The sequence below is a fragment of the Gorilla gorilla genome, chromosome 4 (assembly GCF_029281585.2).
Source record: "Gorilla gorilla gorilla isolate KB3781 chromosome 4, NHGRI_mGorGor1-v2.1_pri, whole genome shotgun sequence".
Lineage (NCBI taxonomy): Eukaryota > Metazoa > Chordata > Mammalia > Primates > Hominidae > Gorilla > Gorilla gorilla.
The window spans coordinates 43,157,385-43,179,243 of NC_073228.2; the positions used below are offsets into that span (position 1 = coordinate 43,157,385).

At 47.9% G+C, this 21,859-nt stretch overlaps 1 protein-coding gene across 1 annotated transcript; it reads right to left on the reverse strand.

Annotated features, from left to right (window-relative positions):
- Positions 1-353: 353 nt before the first annotated feature.
- UBE2Z (ubiquitin conjugating enzyme E2 Z) lies at positions 354-21,122 on the reverse strand. The gene is made up of 7 exons (XM_031010729.3): positions 20,662-21,122; positions 18,598-18,670; positions 16,450-16,637; positions 13,279-13,390; positions 8,202-8,314; positions 6,505-6,595; positions 354-2,446 (listed from the first exon to the last, which is right to left on the reverse strand). Exons 1-7 carry the CDS (start codon positions 20,976-20,978, stop codon positions 2,276-2,278), a joined length of 1,065 nt encoding a protein of 354 aa, XP_030866589.3. The 5' UTR covers positions 20,979-21,122; the 3' UTR covers positions 354-2,275.
- Between the last annotated feature and the right edge of the window lie 737 nt (positions 21,123-21,859).

Sequence of the window (21,859 nt, forward strand, 5' to 3'; positions counted from 1 at the left end):
GTTTTTCCATACTGAGACCCTTCCTTTAGCAGGATATAGCCTGGGACCATCTCTTCCTCTGCCTATCCTTGTAGGACATACTCCAAGCCCTGGAATAGGTCTGTCTTTGGAAACCACTCAAACTAAGATGTCACTGACTGCCAGAGCATGGACCCCATTTCCAATGAGAAAACTTGCCCTGCTCTCCCCACCCAACCCTGCCCTTCCACCATGTTATGCAAGTCTTCGGTTTCCAGACAATTCATGGCACTTTCCTTCTCCCTAACAGTTCCAGGCCTAGGTGAGGTGTGGTTGACAAGATGATCCCATTCCTCCTTTACACAAGCCCTCCCACACCCACAGGCACTTCCTCCTTCTGCCAAAACAAACTTTATTGCACCAAAAAGGAAAACAAAAAAACAAAAAAACTTCATTTATATACAGTCAGATATAAAGACATCTCTTTGACTCCTGTGCATATATTTCCTCAACTCAAGATTAGGGCATAAAAGTCAGGCTGCTATGCCAGACATGCTCTGCCCTATGGCAGGGCCAAGGAGAGGATTGTCACTTGAAAGTGGGAACACTTAAATGGATGACAGAGAACACTGGACCCACAGACCAAGAGCATTCTTCTAAGCCCCAGAGTAGCTCGAGGAATGGAAGAGGGAAATTGGAAGCAGGGTCCCTTTTCGATCTTCATGTGAAGAGACCCAGCCTCTTCAAGGGTATCCAAGATAAACTTCCGTTCCCCAAGCCCACCAATCACTGTCCAGTTCCTTTGCTTCCTGCCCTCCCAAATAGGACATTCTCCTTTGTGCCCAGCCCCCCTCTGCACAGATCCTCCAAGGGGAGTCCCATGATCCACAAGGCAGAGACCTTCATAGCAGAGGGCAGGGCAGGTACACACTATCCTCTCCCTTATGCATGGCTGGACACTGACTGAGGCCCTGCATCACAAGAATCGCCAATACCCACTGGGAGCCATAACAATAAATCTGGAAGTACGGGGAGAACATATCAAAAAGGGGAAGGATGGATTCCCTTGATGCCCAGGATTACAGGGCACCTAAAGCACATTTTTTTTTTTCTGAGCCAACCAGCTAAAGGATCACTGCAGCTAAATACAGATAGAGAAGCAACATAGCCAGGCAAATACCCATCAGAGCCAGTGACAAGAGCAGCTGGGGGCACGGGGGAGGCGGAAGGAAGAGAAAGAAGGGGAGGAGCCTCCAGAGTCCCAGCCCGAACCCCCTCTGCCACTGGCTACCCTTGCTCCCCACAAATCCCTGGGGTTGAAGTGAGGAGGACTACAGGCTGGGGTGAAAATACACAAGGACAGCCCAACAAAATACAACAAGGACTAGCATCAGTCTCCCCCTTACTCCACCCCCAAGAGAAATACCCTTATTGTGACTAGTATTTATGAAAATCTGTAAGAGACTATTCTATGTAGTGGCTCTAATCCCATATACACAGCAGCTGCCTGTGTTGGGAACTTTTCAAATCAGTGATTGTGGGAACAAACAGTATTTTCAGCTTCTTACGGTGCCATGCAGGCTTTACCAAGACCTTGGTTAAGTCCCAGTCACATTTACCTTCTGTCTTACATCTAGAAAAGGGTGAGGAAAGGGGGGAGGGGAGAAAGGTGCTCAGGTGCTAGGTAAAGCTTACTGATCAGCAGCCTAGACTCCACCACTGTTCCTTCTCTTTGGTCTGTCTAGAACAGTGACTATAAATTAGGAAAAACAAAATTATGCTGGCCTGTGGGAAATAATGGGGGAAGGAAGGCAGAGAGGAAAAGGGCATTGGGAAGCCCTGCTTCAAGACTGAAGACAGACAAATAGACAACCACCCAGACTGCTTAAGTGTCACAGACAGCCCCCACCCCAAGCTCCCTTCCAGGTATCCCCATAAATCATTTGGGCACACTCCCTCTTGGAATTGCAATTTCGGTCTTCCACTTATCCCTAAGGAGCTGGCCCTGTGGAGAGGTGTGTTGGTTGTTTTGTTTTTGCCAAAGGCCCTCGCTCTAGGTGCTCCTGTAAAGGTACCTTGGCCCCTGATACGGGATGAATGGATGAACAAAGCCCCAGATGCTCCAGTGCCAAGGAGGTGAGACCGGGAACAGGCCCCCACTCCCACACCCTGGGATCCGAGCTTGCTTGGTTCTTGCCATCTTGCAGGATGACTTCGAGTCTGGAGGGAGATACACAGTGCCTCTCCATCCCTGGGGTGGGGGGAAGGGATTCTGCTGGGACTCTTGAGTGGGGGAAAGGGGAGATGGGAGCAGGGTCTAAACCCTCAGGCTCCCATGAAGGTCTGTCTCTGTCCCAGATGAGCTGCTATCAGAGTCCATTTCTGCATTCTCATTATGGAGCCTCTCCAGCACTTTCTGACGTATCAGTCCCAGGCGCATCAAGAGGGACTGGTAGTCAAAGTGGCCCCGCTTCTCTCCAAAAGGGTCCTGTGGGGAAAGGAGACAAGGGGATGGAAGATTCAAGTCTGGGTGGCTGATCCTAGAGAAAGCAGCTTCGGGCCCATGTGAAATGAAAGCTCAACTTCTGAGCCATGGGAGCAGGAAGGCCTAACAGCACAGGCAGTCCCTAACAGCACAGGCAGTCCCAAACAGCAGGCAAAATAACCTTTGCTTAAAAATATGACACCTGGGCCAGGCGCGGTGGCTCACGCCTGTAATCCCAGCACTTTGGGCGGCCGAGGCGGGCGGATCAGCTGAGGTTGGGAGTTTGCGACCAGCCTGACCAACATGGTGAAACCCTGTCTCTACTAAAAATGCAAAATTAGCCGGGCGTCGTGGCGCATGCCTGTAATCCCAGCTACTCGGGAGGCTGAGGCAGGAGAATCACTTGAACCTCGGAGGCGGAGGTTGCAGTGAGGCAGAGGTTGCAGTCAGCTGAGATCGAGATCGCACCATTACACTCCAGCCTGGGCAACAAGAGTAAAACTTGGTCTCAAAAAAAAAAAGACACTCTTACCGCCCCAAATAGGTGTAGCTTGGGCTAGAGTGAAAATGTATTGGTATTCCTCAAAAGCAAACCAATATCCGGAAGAAGGGACAGTAAGGGTGAGATAGATAGGGATGAGAAATTCAAGACCAGAATTATAATTGTTAAGTATGCCTATGTTTTTAATTAACCTCATAAAAACCACAGAAGGTAAAAGTTGCCCTTTATTCTCTGTACTCAAAAATGGTAATGTGCTTTTCTAAGGTCAGAAGCAGGTCTAGAATTTAAGAGTTCTGACTTTCAGATAAGCACCCGTACTCCTCCCCAGGGACTCGTCACTCCATTCCCATCCAGGTTTCTGGGCATTGCTCCAGGGCCACCCAGCCTCGATCTTAGTCCTTCTCGTTCTAGATCAAAGATCCCTAAATGTTGTACAGAAAGGTTTAATTGTCCCCAAAGTCTCAAAAACAACTAGTTGAGTGGATGGTATAAAAAAGAGTTTAAAATACTATATAGGGACTTAGGCAGCAAAGCAGTGCAACAGCCCCCAAAAGGTACACAACTTTCCCTCTCACGTTCTTTGCTTCTCTCACAAAAACTCCTTCCATACTTCTGCCCACACATTACCCTCATCCTGAGTGGGATGGCAGTGGATGCTAGTCACTGTCACTGGGACTACAGCCTGCACTTCTCGTTCATGAGAGTTAACTCCCTCAAGACTGAGCTCCACATTTACTACTATGGAGCTGTCAATTCTGCAAATCTTGTTTCTTTCATCCGTGGCTCCAGCTCCTCTAATTCTCCTCCTGCCCAGATGCTGTACTCCTTCCCATCCCTCATCACCAGTTGTTTTTCCTTTACACACTGATATTGCTAATGCTGTTGGATACCAGCAATTAGAATTCCTGATGGGGAACAAACTAGGACATATGTCATTGATACACTCTCAAAAAGGGTTTAGGAGACAACTTAGCCCTGAGCCAGCCCTGCCCTTTGTGCTTAAATGAGACAGGTGGGTGGAAAGTCCTTGAAGGAAGGAAGAGAAAACTACCATTTATAAGTAGCACTGGAGGGCATAAGTCATCTCCTCCTACTGCTGTTGGTGTTGGGGTGGGTGAACAGACATAGTACGAGAGCTGGAGAGAGCCTTAAGAAATCTTAGTCAATTATCCAAGTCACCCATTTCTTTTTTTTTCTTTTTCTTTTTTTTTTTTTTTGAGGTGGAGTCTGGCTCCATCGCCAAGGCTGGAGTGCAACGTGATCTCGGGTCACTGCAACCTTCGCCTCCCAGGTTCAAGCAAAATTCTTGTGCCTCAGCCTCCTAAGTAGCTGGGACTACAGGCACGCACCACCACAGCTGGCTAATTTTTGTATTTTTAGTAGAGGCAGGATTTCACTGTGTTGGCCAGGCTGGTCTCAAACTCCTGACCTCAAGTGATCTGTCTGCCTCGGCCTACCAAAGTACTGGGATTACAGGCATGAGCCATTGCACCAGGCCCCACGAGTATCCCATTTCTAAGCAAGACCACCAGTAAGATGATCCAAACACACAAGAACTGATTCTCTAGGACAGGAGAATTCTCATCCTCTTACCAACCAGGTGATTTACATTAGTCTATCTATAATTTGTGTTTGTCTTTTTTTTTTTTTTTTGAGACAGAATCTTGTTCTGTTGCCCAGGCTGGAGTGCAGTAGTGCAATCTCAGTTTACTGCAACCTCTGCCTCCCAGGTTCAAGCATTTCTCATCCCTCAGCTTCCCAAGTAGCTGAGATTACGGGCATGAGCCATCATGCCTGGCTAATTTTTGTATTTTTAGTAGAGATGGGGTTTCACCATGTTGGCCAGGCTGGTCTTGGACTCCCGGCCTCAAGGGATTTGTCCACCTCTGCCTCCCAAAGTGCTGGGATTATAGGCATAAGCCACCGCACCTGGCTGTCTATCTACAATTTGGTAAATGATAGCCTCCTTCCTTAAAACAAGCCTAAATTTTGAGTTCTTATGGGAAGCAAAAGCACACTTTTCCCAGTAGAGGCAAAGAATGAACAATGGTTATCATCTTTGAATAGCAATCTTTCAACATGTGACACTACAGGTATGTTGTTTCTCTAAGCTACTGTTTCTGTGATCACCCCTCAGGGCTGGGAACAGAATTCGAATAGAGGATTCATATAATCCCTAAGATTCTGGGAGGGCTGAACGCATCTTAGCTTGAAAACACTATGGGCTGGGTGCAGTGGCTCACACCTGTAATAATCTCAGCCTCCCAGTTTGGAGGCTAAGGGAGGAGGATCACCTGAACCCAGGAGTTGCCTGGGCAATAGAGTGGGACCCTATCTCTACAACCAAACAAAACAAAACAGGGCCTGTAATCCCAGCACTTTGGGAGGCCGAGGGAAGTAGATCACTTGAGGTGAGGAGTTCAAGACTAGCCTGGCCAACATGGTGAAACCCCATCTCTACTAAAAACACAAAAAATTAGCTGGGCATGATGGCGTATGCCTGTAATCCCAAAACTACTTGGGAGGCTGAAGTTGCAGTGAGCTGAGATTGCTCTAGCCTGAGCAACAGAGCAAGACTCTGTCTCAAAAAACAAAACAAAACAAAAACTAGCTGTGGTGGTGCACACCTGTAAGTCCCAGCTTGGGAGGCTGAGGTGGGAGGACTGCTTGAGCCTGGGAGTCTGGGGTTGCAGTGAGCTGTGACCCAGCTACTGCACTCCAGCCTGAGTAACAGAGTGAGACCCTGCCTTAAAAAAAAAAAAAAAAAAGAGGCTACTGACCAAGGAAAGTAAAGAGTTCCCTATGACTTCATGAAAATCAGTCTCCTCTCTGGCTCTCAGTCCCTCAAATGATATAGGTTGCTTTTAGCTGTGACGTTCTTTCTTTTTTTTTTGAGACCGAGTTTCGCTCTGGTTGCCCAGACTGGAGTGCACTCAGCTCACTGCAACCTCGGCCTCCCAGGTTCAAGCGATTCTCCTGCCTCAGCCTCCCAGGTAGCTGGGATTACAGGCACATGCTACCACGCTGAGCCAATTTTTTGTGTTTTTAGTAGAGGCGGGGTTTCATCATGTTGGCCAGGCTGGTCTCACACTCCCGACCTCAGGTGATCTGCCCATCTCAGCCTCCCAAAGTGCTGGGATTATAGGCGTGAGCCACCGCGCCTGGCTATTTTTTTTGAGACAGAGTCTCGGTCTGTTGCCCAGGCTGGAGTGCAGTGGCACAATCTCGGCTCACTGCAACTTCTGCCTCCTGGGTTCAAGTGATTCTCCTGCCTCAGCCTCCTGAGTAGATGGGACTACAGGTACACGCCACGATGCCTGGCTAGTTTTTTGTATTTTTAGTAGAGACGGGGTTTCACCATGTTAGCCAGGATGGTCTCGATTTCCTGACCTTGTGATCCGCCCGCCTTGGCCTCCCAAAGTGCTGGGATTACAAGCATGAGCCACTGAACCCAGCCTTAGCTGTGTCATTCTATGACAGCTGTGGATGCCACGCTTGTGGGGGGCTTTTACATGGCCAGCTGTAGGGCTTCTGCAATTAGCAGCAGGGTTTGTATTACCTGCATAGTTTGGCCTTGAAGGTGCAGGCGATCTTTGCAGGCCACCTCATAGAAGTCATAATACTCCAGAAAGGACTTCTCCATTACCCCTCTGGAAAACAAGCAGAAAAGTGTGAGAAACCCAGGGGTACAGGTCACCCCTTCCTTACCTAACCTTTTTTTTTTTTCAGATGGAGTCTTGCTCTGTAGCCCATGTTGGAGTGCAGTGGTGCAACCTCAGCTCACTGTGACCTCTGCCTCCCGGATTCATGCAATTCTCCTGCCTCAGCCTCCTGAGAAGCTGGGATTACAGGCATATGCCACCACGCCTGGCTAATTTTTGTTTTTAGTAGAGACGGGGTTTCACCATGTTGCCCAGGCTGCTCAGGAACTCCTGACCTCAACTGACCTGCCTGTGTCGGCCTCCCAAAGTGCTAGGACTACAGGCGCAAGCCACCACACCTGGCCTCTTTACCTAACCTTAATGCCAAATTAAATACCTACCATTCCCAAGTCCAGATCTGTTTTCTACAAAGATCTTTTCATTTTATTTATTTTTTATTTTTTTGAGACTGAGTCTCGCTCTTTTGCCCAGGCTGGAATGCAGTGGTGCAATCTCGGCTCACTGCAACCTCCGCCTCCCGGGTTCAAGTGATTCTCATGCTTCAGCCTCCTGAGTAGCTGGGATTACAGGTGCGTGCCACCACACCCGGGTAATTTTTGTATTTTTAGTAAAGATGTGGTTTCACCATGTTGGTCAGGCTGGTCTTGAACTCCTGACCTGGTGATCTGCCTTCCTTGGCCTCCCAAAGTGCTGGGATTACAGGTGTGAGCCACCATGCCCTGCCTCTAGAACGATCTTTAAATGGAAAATGGAAAAAGGAACACCTAACTGCCCGTGGTTGACTTCCCCTACACATCGGGAATTATGAGTGTGACTGTAATATTCACCATTAGTTTTCTTTTTGAGGCAGGGTCTTGCTCTGTTACCCAGGCTGGAGTGCAGTGGTGTCATCACAGCTCACTGCAGCCTCAACCTCTTAGGCTCAAGCAATCCTCCCACCTCAGCCTCCTGACTGGCTGTGACTGCAGGAGCGTGCCATCACACCTGGCTAATTTTAAAATTTCTGTAGAGGTGGGGTCTCCCTATGTTGCCCAGGCTGGTCTCGAACTCTTGGGCTCAAGTGATCCTCCTGCCTCAGCCTCCCAAAGTACTAGGATTACAGGCGTGAGCCACCACCAAGCCAATACTCACCATTTGAATCCCAACTTCAACTCATGACTTGCTCCACCTCCATTGTTTTTCATCAGCCATCCCTAATCCCAAACCTTACTCCAAATTCTCCTAGAAGTTTATTTATTTAACCCTGACATTGCTCATCCAGTTTTGGCACTTAAAAATAACTTCAGCACTAAGAAATGAGTCTTATTATGAAGTACTCTACACATTTGGCTGGAAAAAAGTACGTCCAAGCCTTCATCAAACTGGAAGCTCCCTGAGGGTGTGGACTGCCTCTCCCAAAGGCATGGCATTCTCCAACAACAGAGTAGCTCTCTGAACTTCCTCTTGGGTAACCCTCAGCCACTTGTTCTTTAAAAGCAGGAACCACATCTTTCATTCGTATCTCCCTCTGGTACCCAACACTGTACTCTGCCCCAAAGGTGCCAACTACCCAAATGCCCGAAAGGAATACCAAGCAAGCCCTCTTGACACATACCGTAGGGGTTCAGGACAGGGACACTTTCCTTCCATCATGTCACAGACTGCAACTCTGATGGTCTCGTGCCGGATACATTCATTATAGTTTTTGCTGTCTCCTGGATGTCTCTCCTATAATGTAACAGATGCCAGAGTATCCCAAAAATTAAGCAAAAAGAAAACCAATGGGAAGGGACTTCAAGATTAGTATGGGGTATGTCAGCCAGTCACACAAACTAAAAAGATACCTTTCCCACTGTATGGCAGATCCATGAAGAGCAACCACACCTTTATTTTTGACACCATTCACCCCCACCACCCTCCAAATATACCAACAGGTTACAGGTCATTTGGCCTATAACCAGCAAACTAGATCCATCATATTTTCCTGAATGTGAAGTGAAAGGTCTATCAAGTAAAGATTATGTGGGAAATAACCAAACATAAGAATGATGGTAGGGTTGCTAAGCCTGGTGGCATAAACTAATAGTCCCAGCTACTCAGGAAGCCAAGGTGTGAGGATCACTTGAGCCCAGGAGTTTGGGCTCAGCCTAGACAACAAAGTAAGTTCCTGTTTTTTCAGTTTTTCTTTTTGGAGACAGGGTCTTTGCTGTTGCCCAGGCTGGAGTGCAGCGGCACCATCACAGCTAACTGCAGCCTTGACTTCCTGGGCTCTAGCAATCCTCGAACTCCTGGGCTCTAGCAATCCTCCCACCTCAGCCTCCTGAGTAGCTGGGACTAAAGACATTCGTCACCATGGTGGGCCCGAAGTTTTTATTTTTTATTATTTATTTGTTTTTTTGAGTTTTGCTCGTCACCCAGGCTGGAGTGCAATGGCACGATCTCAGCTCACTGCAACCTCCGCCTCCTGGGTTCAAGCGATTCTCCTGTCTCAAGCCTTCCAAGTAGCTGGGATTACAGGCGCCTGTCACCACGCCCAGCTAGTTTTTTTATTTTTTAGTAGAGACAGGGTTTCACCACGTTGGCCAGGCTGGTCCTGAATGCCTGACCTCAGGTAATCCACCTGCCTCAGCCTTCCAAAGCACTGGGATTACAGGCATGAGCCACTGCACCCGGCTTGTCTTTTATTTAAAAAATTTTTAAGAGGCAGGCTCTTGCTTTGTCATCCAGGCTGGAGAGTGGTGGCATGATCAGAGGTTACTGCTGACTCGAATTCCTGGGCTCAAGCGATGCTCCTCTCCTCAGCTTCCCGAGTAGCTGGGACTCAAGGCACATGTCACAATGCCCAGCTATTTTTTTTTTTTTAATTTTTTCGGTAGAGACAAGGTCTCACAACTTTGCCCAGGCTGGGAAACACCTGTCTCTTTAGGGGGAGAAAAAAAAAAGACAGAAAGAATGATGGTGGGACAAAAAGTTATAAATGAAGTGAAGAGTCTCAGTGTAGAAAACCTTCAGGCATCAACAAGTAAAGGATGCTTCCTGGTTAACCCCTTTACCTGTTATATGTCTCTAGGGTCCCACCATCATTGAACCAATTATTATAAATCAGAAGTAGGGCTGGGCCCGATGGCTCATGCCTGTACTCCCGACACTTTGGGAAGCCGATGCAGGCGGATCGCTTGAGTTCAGGAGTTCAGGATCAGCATTGGCAACATGGTGAGATCCCGTCTCTATAAAAAATACAAAAATTAGCTGGGCATTGGTGGTGTGCACCTGTCGTCCCAGCTACTCAGCAGGCTGAGGTGAGAGGATGGCTAAAGCCCAGGAGTTCGAGGCTTCAGTGAGCTATGACTGTGCCACTGTACTCCAGCCTGGGTGACAAAGCAAGACTTTGTCTCAAAGAAATAGTACAATTAGAAATAAATCTATCAGAAGCTTCGAAAGATAAACTTCAACTTTGGTCTAGAAAGTCAATATAAACAGGGTCTCACTATGGTGTGAACAGAAGGGGAGTATGGCCTCCACTCCTTTAATTTTTCCTGTGCCCTTCTCCTCCCTCTTACCACCAACCCCAGTCAATTAGAGCCCTGGCCTCTGATAAAAGTAGCTGATGGGCCAGGCGCGGTAGCTCACACCTGTAATCCCAGCACTTCGGGAGGCCGAGGCAGATGGATCATGAGGTCAGGAGTTGGAGACCAGCCTGGCCAAAACAGTGAAACCCCATCTCTACTAAAAATACAAAAATCAGCTGGGCGTGGTGGTGTGTGCCTGTAAATAAATAAAAAATAAATAAATAAATAAAATAAAAACAACTGCAAGTCATTGTAGAAGTAAAAAATAAAAAACACAAGTCTGGGCATGGTGGCTCACACCTGTAATCCCAGCACTTTGGGAGGCTGACGTGGGCAGACTGCTTGAGGCCAGATGTTCAAGACAAGCCTGGCCAACATGGCGAAACCCCATCTCTACTACAAACACAAAAATTAGCCAGGCGTCATGGTGTGTGCCTGTAATCCCAGGTACTTGGGAGGCTGAGGTACTAGAATCGCTTGAACCTGGGAGGCAGAGGTTGCAGTGAGCTGAGATCACACCACTGCACTCCAGCCTGGGTGACAGAGTGACAGTCTGCCTCCAAAAAAAAAAAAAAGACAAGACCTAAAAATCAGCTCCTACTAATGAGGTCTATTTCAATTAGACTCTCCTCCTGAAATGAATGTTTGGAGAAAGGATGGGTTAGGAAATAATTTTTGTTAACTTTTGAGGCCAGACTCTGTGGCTCACACCTGTGATCCTACCACTTTGTGAGGCCAAGGCAGGCTGATCACCTAAGGTCAGGAGTTCGAGACCAGCCTGGCCAACATGGTGAAACGCCACCTCTACTAAAAATACAAAAATTAGCCAGGCGTGGTGGTGTGCGCCTGTAGTCCCAGCTACTCAGGAGGCTGAGGCAGGAGAATTGCTTGACCCTGGGAGGTGGAGGCTGCAGTGAGCCGAGATCACACCACTGCACTCCAGCCTGAGCGATGGAGTGAGACTCTGTCTCAAAAAAAATTTTTATTTTTCATTTTTGAAAGGTATTTTATTATCCTTTGTTCAGGTCTATAGACGAATAATCAAAGTTGGTGTCATACGTAGTAGTTTAAAAATAAATTAAGCTGGCCAGGCATGGTTGCTCACGCCTGTAATCCCAGCACTTTCAGAAGCCAAGGCGAGTGGATCACCTGAGGTCAGAAATTCGAAACCAGCCTGGCCAAGATGGTGAAACCCCTTCTCTACTAAAAATACAAAAAATTAGCCAGGTGTGGTGGTGCGTGCCTGTAATCCCAGCTACTCGGGAGGCTGAGGCAGAAGAATCACTTGAACCTGGGAGGCAGAAGTTGCTGCGAGCCGATTGTGCCATTACACTCCAGCCTGGGTAACAACACTGAAACTCTGTCTCAAAAAATAAATAAATAAATAAAGCTGTTCTAATCACCTATCCGGAATCATTTTCTTTTGGGACTATCACTGGAACTTTTTCCCGTGCTCATGAGTAATTCAGGAAGGCACATCAGAAGAGTGGGAGAAGTTGGGCTCCAATGTAAGTCTGGGGTCCTATCCTGATCTGTGTGTCTTTGTGAAAGTTAATTAACCTCTCTGAGGCAACATTATTTCACTTGAAAATGGGAATAACAATATTTAACCTCACATAGTATGAAGGTTAAACAACAAATTATATATAAAAACTTGGTAGTGTCCAGCACAGAGCATGCTCTTGGAAAAATGTGAGTTTTCTCCACCTTCTCGTTGGCACTGTTAACTCAAAAAGTCTTGCCCGGGACTCCTAATGACTAGCTCCTTTGACTCTGCAGGTAACAGTCCTCCATAACCCCAGAAGAACAGCTGACTGGGTAGTAGTCCCTACAGAGCAACTTTAGGGGATGCTGAGAATACAGGCACATAGAACCCACTGGATGCCACAACCCCCAAAGCAGGTTAGAATTAATTTCCAAATGAGTCCATTGACTCCCATGCTATAAAGGAATCCAAGTCACATACTTATTGTAACTCTCACAAATAAAAAAATTCATTATTATTATTATTTTTTTAAGACGGTGTCTCGCTCTGTCGCTCAGGCTGGAATGCAATGGCCCAATCTTGGCTCACTGTAAGCTCCACCACCCGGGTTCACGCCATTCTCCTGTCTCAGCCTCCGAGTAGCTGGGACTACAGGCGCCTGCCACCACACCCAGCTAAGTTTTTGTATTTTTAGTACAGACTGGGTTTCACTGTGTTAGCCAGGATGATCTCAAACTTCTGACCTTGTGATCTGCCCGCCTCGGCCTCCCAAAGTGCTGGGATTACAGGTGTGAGCCACTGCGCCCTGCCATTATTATTTTTTGGGGGGTGGGGGGACGGAGTTTCGCTCCTTACCCAGGCTGGAGTGTAATGGCATGATCTCAGCTCACTGCAACCTCTGCCTCCAGGGTTCAAGTGATCACGCCCAGCTAATTTCTTGTATTTTTAGTAGAGACAGGTTTTCACCATGTTGGCCAGGCTGGTCTCAAACTTCTGACCAGTTAATTTTTAGTAGAGATGGGGTTTTACCAGGTTGGCCAGGCTGGTCTCAAACTCCTGACCTCAGGTGATCCACCTGCCTGCCTCAGGCTCCCAAAGTGCTGGGATTACAGGTGTGAGCCACAGTGGTCGGCAAAAAATTTCATTACTAGAAAACACGTGTCAATTCCCTTTTTTTCCCTATACCAACAAATGTAGTATATGGGGCTGTGCTAGGTCCAAAACAAAACAAAACAAAACAAAAAAAACCTCCCAAGCAGATCTCTTAAAACACTATTCTGGCTGGGCGCGGTGGCTCACGCCTGTAATCCCAGCACTCTGGGAGGCCGAGGCAGGCGGATCACCAGGTCAGGAGCTGGAGACCAGCCTGGCCAATATGGTGAAACCCCATCTCTACTAAAAATATAAAAATTAGCCAGGCATGGTGGTACACGCCTGTAGTCCCAGCTACTTGGGAGGCTGAGACAGAATGGCTTGAACCCGGGAGGCGGAGGTTGCAGTGAGCTGAGATTGCACCACTGCACTCCAGCCTAGGTGACAGAGCAAGACTCTGTCTCAAAAAAAAAAAAAAAAAACCAACCAACCAAACAAACAAAAACAATAGTCTACACCCCAGAGCCAGGCCCATCTGGCCTTACCTGTTCAAAGCCGGGCTCATTGTGATAGGGGTTCTCAGTCATCAGGGACTGGATAGAGATGAGCACTGAGGAGATGCTCTGGGCTGGGCTCCAGGCAGGTCCAGTCCATGTACTGTAAACACATCAGAAGGGATGGAGGGTGAGGCAGAGAAAGAATAGGGAACAAGTACCCTGGGGCCCGGCAACACCACCATAAGTGACTCACCATAAGTTTCTCTTTCACTATTAATACTCTGGAATTTCCCAGCCTCTGTCTCATGCTCACGTTCTGATTTCACCAGAAATCAGTCAATTGCCTAATCCTCAAATCGGGGGGGGGGGGGGGGGGGGGGGGCAAAAGAACAGGTAATAGCAAGCTATGTAACTTTGAAGGGATTTTCTTTGTACTAGAAACAGTTACGACAATCAAAACAAAAGAAATTAGGTAAGCAATTAGCTCCAAAGTTGTCTAAATGTTAATCTCCGTGGATCTCAAAGAGCTCGTTTATGGGTGGTGATGGAGTTAGTGAGGGGAGAGAGAAGTTGAGCATAAAGGGACACAGGTGACTGAAGCCATCTGGTTAGAGGCCATGTGGTGGGGCTATTGGGGATCCAGTTCTGTATCAAACCCCCAAGGAGTGTCAAATTCTCTTAAGACTACACAACTCTGCCAAAGAACAGGAAGCGAATAAGGGGTGTTTCCAGACAGTGGAAGGTCTGAAAATAATATATGGAAAACATCAAATACCAAAATTGTTCCTCTCTTTCATAAACCCAACCAAGTATTAGGGGGAGGGGACAGCTTGGATGTTAATGACATTTATTTTTAGCTCAATTAATTGAAGAGATGGCACCGGAGCTGGAAGCCGAACACAACCTAAGCCAGGACTGGCTTGTTCAAGTTGACTGCCCGCTTCTGTTTCCCTGCTGTACTTGAGGAAAGCCCAAGTCAGTAATGCCTAATAGTAACTTCACTGGGGACTGCTCTTAAGTGCCTCTCTCTTTTCAGCTTTGCTCCCCAAGGAACTCTAGACCTACTGCTCTCTGAAGCTTTACAACAGAGTCAACTCTCGTTAAATTTCTTTTGTCAGTAAGTCAGCCCAACATTGTTTTCTAGGTAAAGAGGGAAAAAAAACATGGCTGATAAAGCTAATACAGTCAACTAGGAACACCTAAGAATTTTCTTTTCTTTCTTTTTTGAGACAAAGTCTCCCTCTGTCACCCAGGCTGGAGTGCAGTGGCGTGATCTTGGCTCACTGCAACCTCTGCCTCCCAGGTTCAAGCAATTCTCGTGCCTCAGCCTCCCGAGTAGCTGGGACTAGAGGCATGCGCCACCACGCCCGGCTAATTTTTGTATTTTTAGTAGAGACGGGGTTTCGCCAGGCTAGGCTGGTCTTGAACTCCTGACCTCAGGTGATCCACCCGCCTCGGCCTCCCAAAGTGCTGGGATTACAGGTGTGAGCCACCGCACCCGGCTGAAATTTTCTACTCTGTGATTCTTTATGGCAAATTTTCAATTTCAGGGCAGCTTCTCCTTTTCTACCTAACACACTTCTACTACTTTTACCCCACTGTCCTGTGGCTGGTATCTCAAAAGAGTTTTATATTGACCCAATGAGGGAGAGCCTACTTTGAGACACGCTTTCGCGAACAAATTTCATACAGAAGCAACGACTAAATTTCTTTATAATCATGGGTTTTAGCCTACCAGCAAAGACAATTAATTAAGTACCCTAACGAGATGAAGTATTTCTTTAAGGACAACCTCCTTTAAAGGACTTCTTCACTGCCAAAATCACAGCAGAACATATCCCTGGGTCTGAGCAAGTTCTAGAAAAATGAATCATGTCTCTAAGTTTATTTCAAATGCTGCCCTTCCCTCACACAAACCCGGAAACATGCTGGATAGCAGGAAAACAGAATAATCAGTTTGGGGGTACTTTCTCAACTTCAACCTGCACGTGTTCTCTGTCCCAGAGAAGTTCAGACCACTATAAAAACACCAATCCAAAATATGCTAGAAGACGTCCACACTGAGTTTTCAGCCCCCAAAGGCAACTAAAATGGGAACTCTATGAAGCAAAACCTCAGAAGCATCCAGAAAGAAGATGCACTAGAAACTCATTTCATATCTAATGTGATTTCCAATCTCAGACATTTGTCATTATTAAAATATTATAATCAGGTCAGGCATGGAGGCTCATGCCTGTAACCCCAGTGCTTTGGGAGCCACAAGAGGACGACTGCTTGAGGACAAGAATTCAAGACCAGCCTGGGCAACATAGTGAGATACCTGCCTCTACCAACAAAACAAAACAAAACAAAAACAAACAAAACAAAAATGAAACCATAATGATCACCACCACCACCACCACCGCCACTGCCTTCAAAGCAACTTATTGCAAGACTCAAATTAAGACACCCCAAATCTTGAATGGCACAGACCTGCAGCCTTTCTCAACCTGTTCAGGAGAGAAAATAAGGCCTTAACACCCCAAGAGAGTGGTTCTGAAACTGCAGTATGCACCACAATCATCTGGAGAGCTTGTAAAAAACAGATTTCTGGGCCGGGCACGGTGGCTCAGGCCTGTAATCCCACCACTTTGGAAGGCCAAGGTGAGTGGATGATGAGGTCAAGAGATCGAGACCAACCTGGCCAACATGGTGAAACTCCGTCTCTACTAAAGATACAAAAATTAGCTAGGTGTGGTGGTGCACGCCTGTAGCCCCAGCTACTTGGGAGACTGAGGCAGGAGAATCGCTTGAATCTGGGAGGCAGAGGTTGCAGTGAGCCAAGATCGTGCCACTGCACTCCAGCCTGGCGACAGAGCAAGACCCCATCTCAAAACAAAAAACAACAACCAAAAAAACCAGATTTTTGGCCCCAACCCCAGAGTTTCTTTCGTAGGTCTAAGATAGGGCCCCAGAAAGTGCTCGGCTGCAAGTTCCCAGATGCTCAGGGCCACACTCTTAAGAGAACCACTTCTCAAAGGTTTCCACTGTAATAGATTAACTTCTCCCCTCTGCATCTAGAATGATACTAGTCACATACCATCCTGAGGAGATTTGAGAAGAGTCACTCAATCATTTTCTGTGTTCTGTAGTTCAGATGAGGGACTCCGGTTGATAAAGGCTGACCTAGAGTAATTATCTGCTAACAACCGACTTGGCTACTTAAAAGTCTCCTCTTACCCTAGAATACTCAAGCAGACTTTCCCATTGCGGTAGAAGTTGGGGTTAAACCTCACTGTGTTATTGCCCGTTGTCATCAGTTTGACCCGAGGTGGGTGGATGGGATAGTCGGGCGGACACCGAAACACGAACAGGAAGAAACCCCCTTCATAAGGAGTGTCAAATGGGCCTGTGATCAATGCATGAATCTGCAAAATAAAACCCCATCTCAAAATTGTGAGGTGACGACCCACCCCACGCCCTCCTGGCTACCCTCCACCTACTACCCACACCACAAGCAGAGCCCATAATCTGGTACACATGTTCTATATCCTCACCATGCAGAAGGAACATCCTGTATTCACTCATACTAATACGTAAGTTTGGAATTTTAAGAAATCTCATTACAGTGGAATGACATCTTACTCAGGGGTTACTTCTAAAGTTAGAGCCCAAGGCGAAAACTGAATCTAGTCAAAATCACTCTTGAGTATCCCCTAAAACTCTCTTAAAGCATTTTTTTTTTTTTTTGTGCAGACCTCCCTGATCAGTGTTACATATAATGGATAAAACACCACTGTGGAAAAATATAATATGCTTATCTATAAAATATAACCCTAGCGTTTTTAATTTTGAGAAATCGACACAGATTTTGACTGAATATATGTTTGGATTTGCCCAGGCCAAACATGCATATGATGCAACCCCACCCTACATTTATGTGGCACGAAGGGAAAGTATGATGAAAGGAGACGAGGAAAGGGATTGGAGGCCACAGCCCAGTGCCAGTAACAGAGCAGGGTTAGGGGGTGTGATGGATGCCTAGGATATCTGCTTGCTTCCTCTGCAGAGGATCAAACCTATTGTGGAGGATGTGGCTCAGGCAGCACATCATGACTGAAAATGGGGAAGACTCAGGGTCCACTCAGAGCCATTAGACCAGTCCCAGAACTTTCCCCAATACTGTTTAAAAAAAAAAAAAAAAAAAAATCAGCCGCCCTGAAAACGACACTAAATTCTCTTCCCCCTCAAGCCATAATTCTTCAACAGGATTTCCCTCCCTGAAGGGAGGAAAACCTGAACTGACTCAGTTATATTTCTTCTTCCACAAAGGCTCCTAGGCATTTAGGTCTGCTAAGCATTTGAACAGCAAAAGGAAAAGGACGTGGCAATCCAATGCCTAAGTCTATAGTTCCCACCTTGCCCTCCTGGCAAGACCCTACGTCATATTCTGGCTGTCAGTCATTTGGAATAGTAAACTCAACTGGTCTCAACATGGCATCAACTCTGGGACCCCAGGTACTAGGCTATTAACACTGGTACTTGACTGAGGACAAGATGTCCTAGGAAAAACATTTCTAACTACATAAAAAAATAAATAAATATGAAGGGAAATCTATTCAAAACAACAAAAAAAGATACACCAACAATACAAAATCTGAATTTTTACTGTAAGAAATTTACTGTAAGAAAACTATGTGTTTCACTTAAACAGCATTAGGTTTAGGAAATATGATTTCTTTCTAACATCAGTTTAAGTGCAACTGCACTTCTGTGGGCAGAGCACTCAGTGACAGAGAAACCTAGGTATCTATGCCAGAGAAATGTGACATTATGTATTAAGCTTTCTCTCTGAGCGGAGGACAAGAGAGGTATAGTCTTTGGGGTGGAAGGGATACTTAAACGCAACCAGTAAGGACAGGATCCTGAGCAAAGTCCTTTAACCACAAACACTTCAGTCAAGCTTGCCCTATTCCCAACCTTCCCTACATCTGATTTATAGTACCATAGCATAGTTAATGTCAAGAGTAACGGGATGGGGGAAGAGCTGGGTAGTACAATGGATAGGGTGATCATATAATTTATTATCCAAACAGGAGCACTTTTGAGAGTGAAAGAATGCCCTATAAATAGTCAAGCTGCGACAACAGACATGAACTGGGATTTTCCAAGCCAATCAGTACCTATGGGGTACACTAATAACAGACACCTCTTCAAAGCGCTGCTCCACCTCACTATGTGACCTTGGACAAGCCACTTACTCTCCTGGGGTCTTGATTTCTTCATCTGTGTAATCAGAGAGGTGAGCTGAATAATCTCTTTTAGGCTTTTGCAACCTTATGGCCCCCAATTTCCCAAAACCCCCCAAACCTCCATCAAGTTACATACCTTAGTCATGTCAACAGTATCAGGTACAACGAACATTCCTGGAGGAGGCTCCTTATAAATGGACATGATATCCCTGTATAACACCAAGAGGAGGTGGGGGAAGGAGTGAGGAAGGGGGGGAAAGGGGGAATCCCTTGAGCAGGACAGTTGTTATCACCTCAATGAGGCCAGGGTTTGAGAAAGTGGTGCTTGGTACCGCAAGTGTTTGTACTGTCTTGTTGGCTGAGAAATCTCAGCTGAGTACTTGTCAGGCAGGCAGAGAGCAAATTATTATCAAAAGGGCATTGTTTTCTCAGGGGGAGGGGAGGGAGAGAGGAAATAAATCAGAGATCCCAATGGCATCAAATGTCAGCCTGGAAAAGCCACTTTCCACTTACTCTCACTTCCTCCCACATGGCAATTCATTCACTCCCCACCTCCATGATTCCCAGGTACTACGACTGAATGCTAAATGAAGATTTTTTAGTAACTGGAAAGGCATCATCAACTCCACTAAAAAACTAATTCTATAAACTATACAGTGGACCTTTATTGGTAAGGGGATTGTATGAAGCAAGCCAGCCAGCAGGGAGTAAGACTATCATGGTGGTCTTCTTGCCCAGGGGTGTCTCAGGGTAGAGATCTCTTCAGGCTGGGGAGGGACCCTCAGAAATTGCTAAGAATCTCCCATCTGGAAGATGACATGTGGACTTCCATAGGAGATAAGATTTCTGACTCATATCTCACCAACTGGAATGGATCAGTTGAGAGCAAGGGGCTAAAGAACATTCTAGGTGGCGAAAAGTCTAGGGACTTGCTAGGGTGGGTAGGGACATAAAAAGGGCAAATAGGCGACAGAGCAGAGGAAAGCATTGGCCAAACTCAAAGGTATGTCAGAATTGGATGACTGAAATGGCTGAAGGAGGAAAAGAGTTGAATGCCGAGTTTCAGTTAGAGGTGGCAATCCCTCCACAGTTGACCTCCTGTGTCAGGCACTGTGCCAGGTACTTTACACACATTGTATTAATTTTTATTACAACCTTGAAAAGTAGACACAGAGACATCTGAAAGGACGTGGAACATGGGGAATAAGAACTAAACGAAGATGCTTGTGATGGGGGCATGGGGAGAAGTCAAACAGGTTTCAGGATTAATAGCAGCTAAAGAGCACTGCCCTTTTCTTATGCGACAGGTACTATTCTATGCGCTTCTGGAAAACATCATCTACTAAATGATAGGATCTAAGATCAGTCACCCAAGAAATAAGCACAGAAAGGACTTAGGCCTTTGTTCCTATATTTGATGAGTATCTTTGCTTCATAAAAGTAAAACAGACGACCCGGGGAGGGTGGGGGGTGGGGGGAGGGAAATTACAAGAAAGAAGCTCCTGAGTGGGATATTACAATCCAGAGTGGCACTGGGGAAGTGGGGGGAGGTAGCCTGTGTTTCTGGAAGAGGCGTAAGTGTGGACAGCTTTGGGACACTGGAAAAGGGGTTCAAGGAAAGATTGGGGCGAGGGAAGCGATCTAGACCTGGGGAAAAGACTGTGTGGAGGGAATCTGAGAAAAACGGAGGATAAAAAGAAAGGCTGGCTCGAGTCAGAGGCCAGGCAAAGGAAGCTGAGTTCGTCTGTGTTAGGAACGGGGCTCCAGAGGAGAAGAGAGGGGACCGATGGGTGGGGCCTGCGGGCAGCATCTAGCAAGGTTGGGGTGGGGAAGGGGAAATAGGGGCGGCGCCGAAGGCGGGAGGGGGCGTTACTGAAGCGCGAAAGGGTCAGGTTTCCACCCGGAGATGGGAGGTGTGGGGGAGGGTGGCCGGAATGGAGACGGAGGGCTCACGGGAGGTTGTCGAGGGGCGGGGTCGGATCTGGGCACACGAGGCGGGGGTTGGTGCTTGCGGGTCTGAGGGTGGGGGGAGAAGGGAGTTGGATCCCGACGCCCGGAGCTGGCAAGATTTGGGCCGTGGAGGTAGGCCGCCGCGAGGGCAGCGCAGTGGGTGGGGGATGAGTTGTAGTGGGAGAGGGTGGGGGGCGGGGAAGGTCGAGCCCCGGAGCTCGGGGCTGGGGGAGGAAAAACCCCGGCTCACCGCTTGATCCGGAGTAGACACTGCGGCGCGGTGCGCTCGCCGTCCCAGTCGGAGCTGAGCGTGGGGTCCCAGTGGCTAAGCAGCGCGGCCCCGTGGGCAGCGGCTGAGGGCGGGAGCCCGGGTAGCGGAGCCAGGCCGCTCCCCGGGCCCCCGGCCCCGCCCGCTGCCGCCGCCGCCGCCCACACATCCGGCAGGAAAGGCGGCCCGAACCCGCCGCCGCTGCCGCTAACGCCAACAACACCAGCAACGCTGCTCGCCCCGGGGCCCGCCGCCCCGGCGCCCGCCGTTGCCGCCTCCTCGGTCGGACTCTCCGCCATCGCTGCTTCGCTTCCGGGACTACTCGGCAGCACGTCCGCCGACCAGAGCGGCCGCTGCTCCCGCCCGCTCCCGCACCACCGAGAACCGGGCCAGAGTGTCCCCACCCTCCGCTTCCACAGCCCAGACGGTGCTGGCTCCGCCCACCCCCGCCCCAACCAGCGAGAGGCGCTCTGCAAGAGCGTCCACCTACGGTCCTCCAGGACGGGAGGGGTGGGAACTAGCAGGCCGCGATGGTTCTGGGCTCGTGTGGGTCCTGCGCTGTGCGGAAGGATCGGAGAGCCCAATTCAAGTGTTGAAAGGGGAGAAGAGAGGGGGGAGTGGGGGAGGAAGGGCCATATCATTCCCGTTAACGGCGGCGACCCTCAGACGCCTCCATGGTTAGGATTGGGGATCCAGCATCCTCATGGGAAGCTCAGTAGAGAAGTTGACTCGCTTTGGGCCCCTTCTCTCGGAAAGGCTCTGCGATTGATCCCTCCTGCACACTTGTGCACCTAGGGCAGGGTACCATTGCCCTTGCCTGCAACAGGACCAAGAGAGAACTCAACTTGGAATGAAAAGCTACCTCTTTTAGAGTTTATTCAACATATATTTATGAAGGGCCTACTAAATGCCAGTCACTATTGCTAGTTGTTGCCATGGGGATAATGAAACAGAACTAGAGAAGCTTGGTGAAAGGAAGAAAAATCAGGCCTCCTGACTCCAAGCTTAGTACTTTTTCTTCCCACAAATCTTGGAATATACAGGAATCGAGGGACTGTGAGTGTAAACCCTGAGGATTCTTTGGGTCTTTCCTAAAATGTTTAAAGTGAAAAATAATCTGCCAGGCTCGGTGGCTCACGCCTGTAATCCCAGCACTTTGGGAGGCCGAGGTGGGCGAATC

Coding starts and splice junctions, on each gene's coding strand:
- UBE2Z (XM_031010729.3), bottom strand. CDS start 20,978: ATGGCGGAGAGTCCGACCGAGGAGGCGGCAACGGCGGGCGCCGGGGCG. Junction 8,315..13,278: donor ATGAGCCCGGCTTTGAACAG/GTAAGGCCAGAT, acceptor GTTACATTATAG/GAGAGACATCCAGGAGACAG. Junction 2,447..6,504: donor TTCAAGGCCAAACTATGCAG/GTAATACAAACC, acceptor CTTTCCCCACAG/GACCCTTTTGGAGAGAAGCG.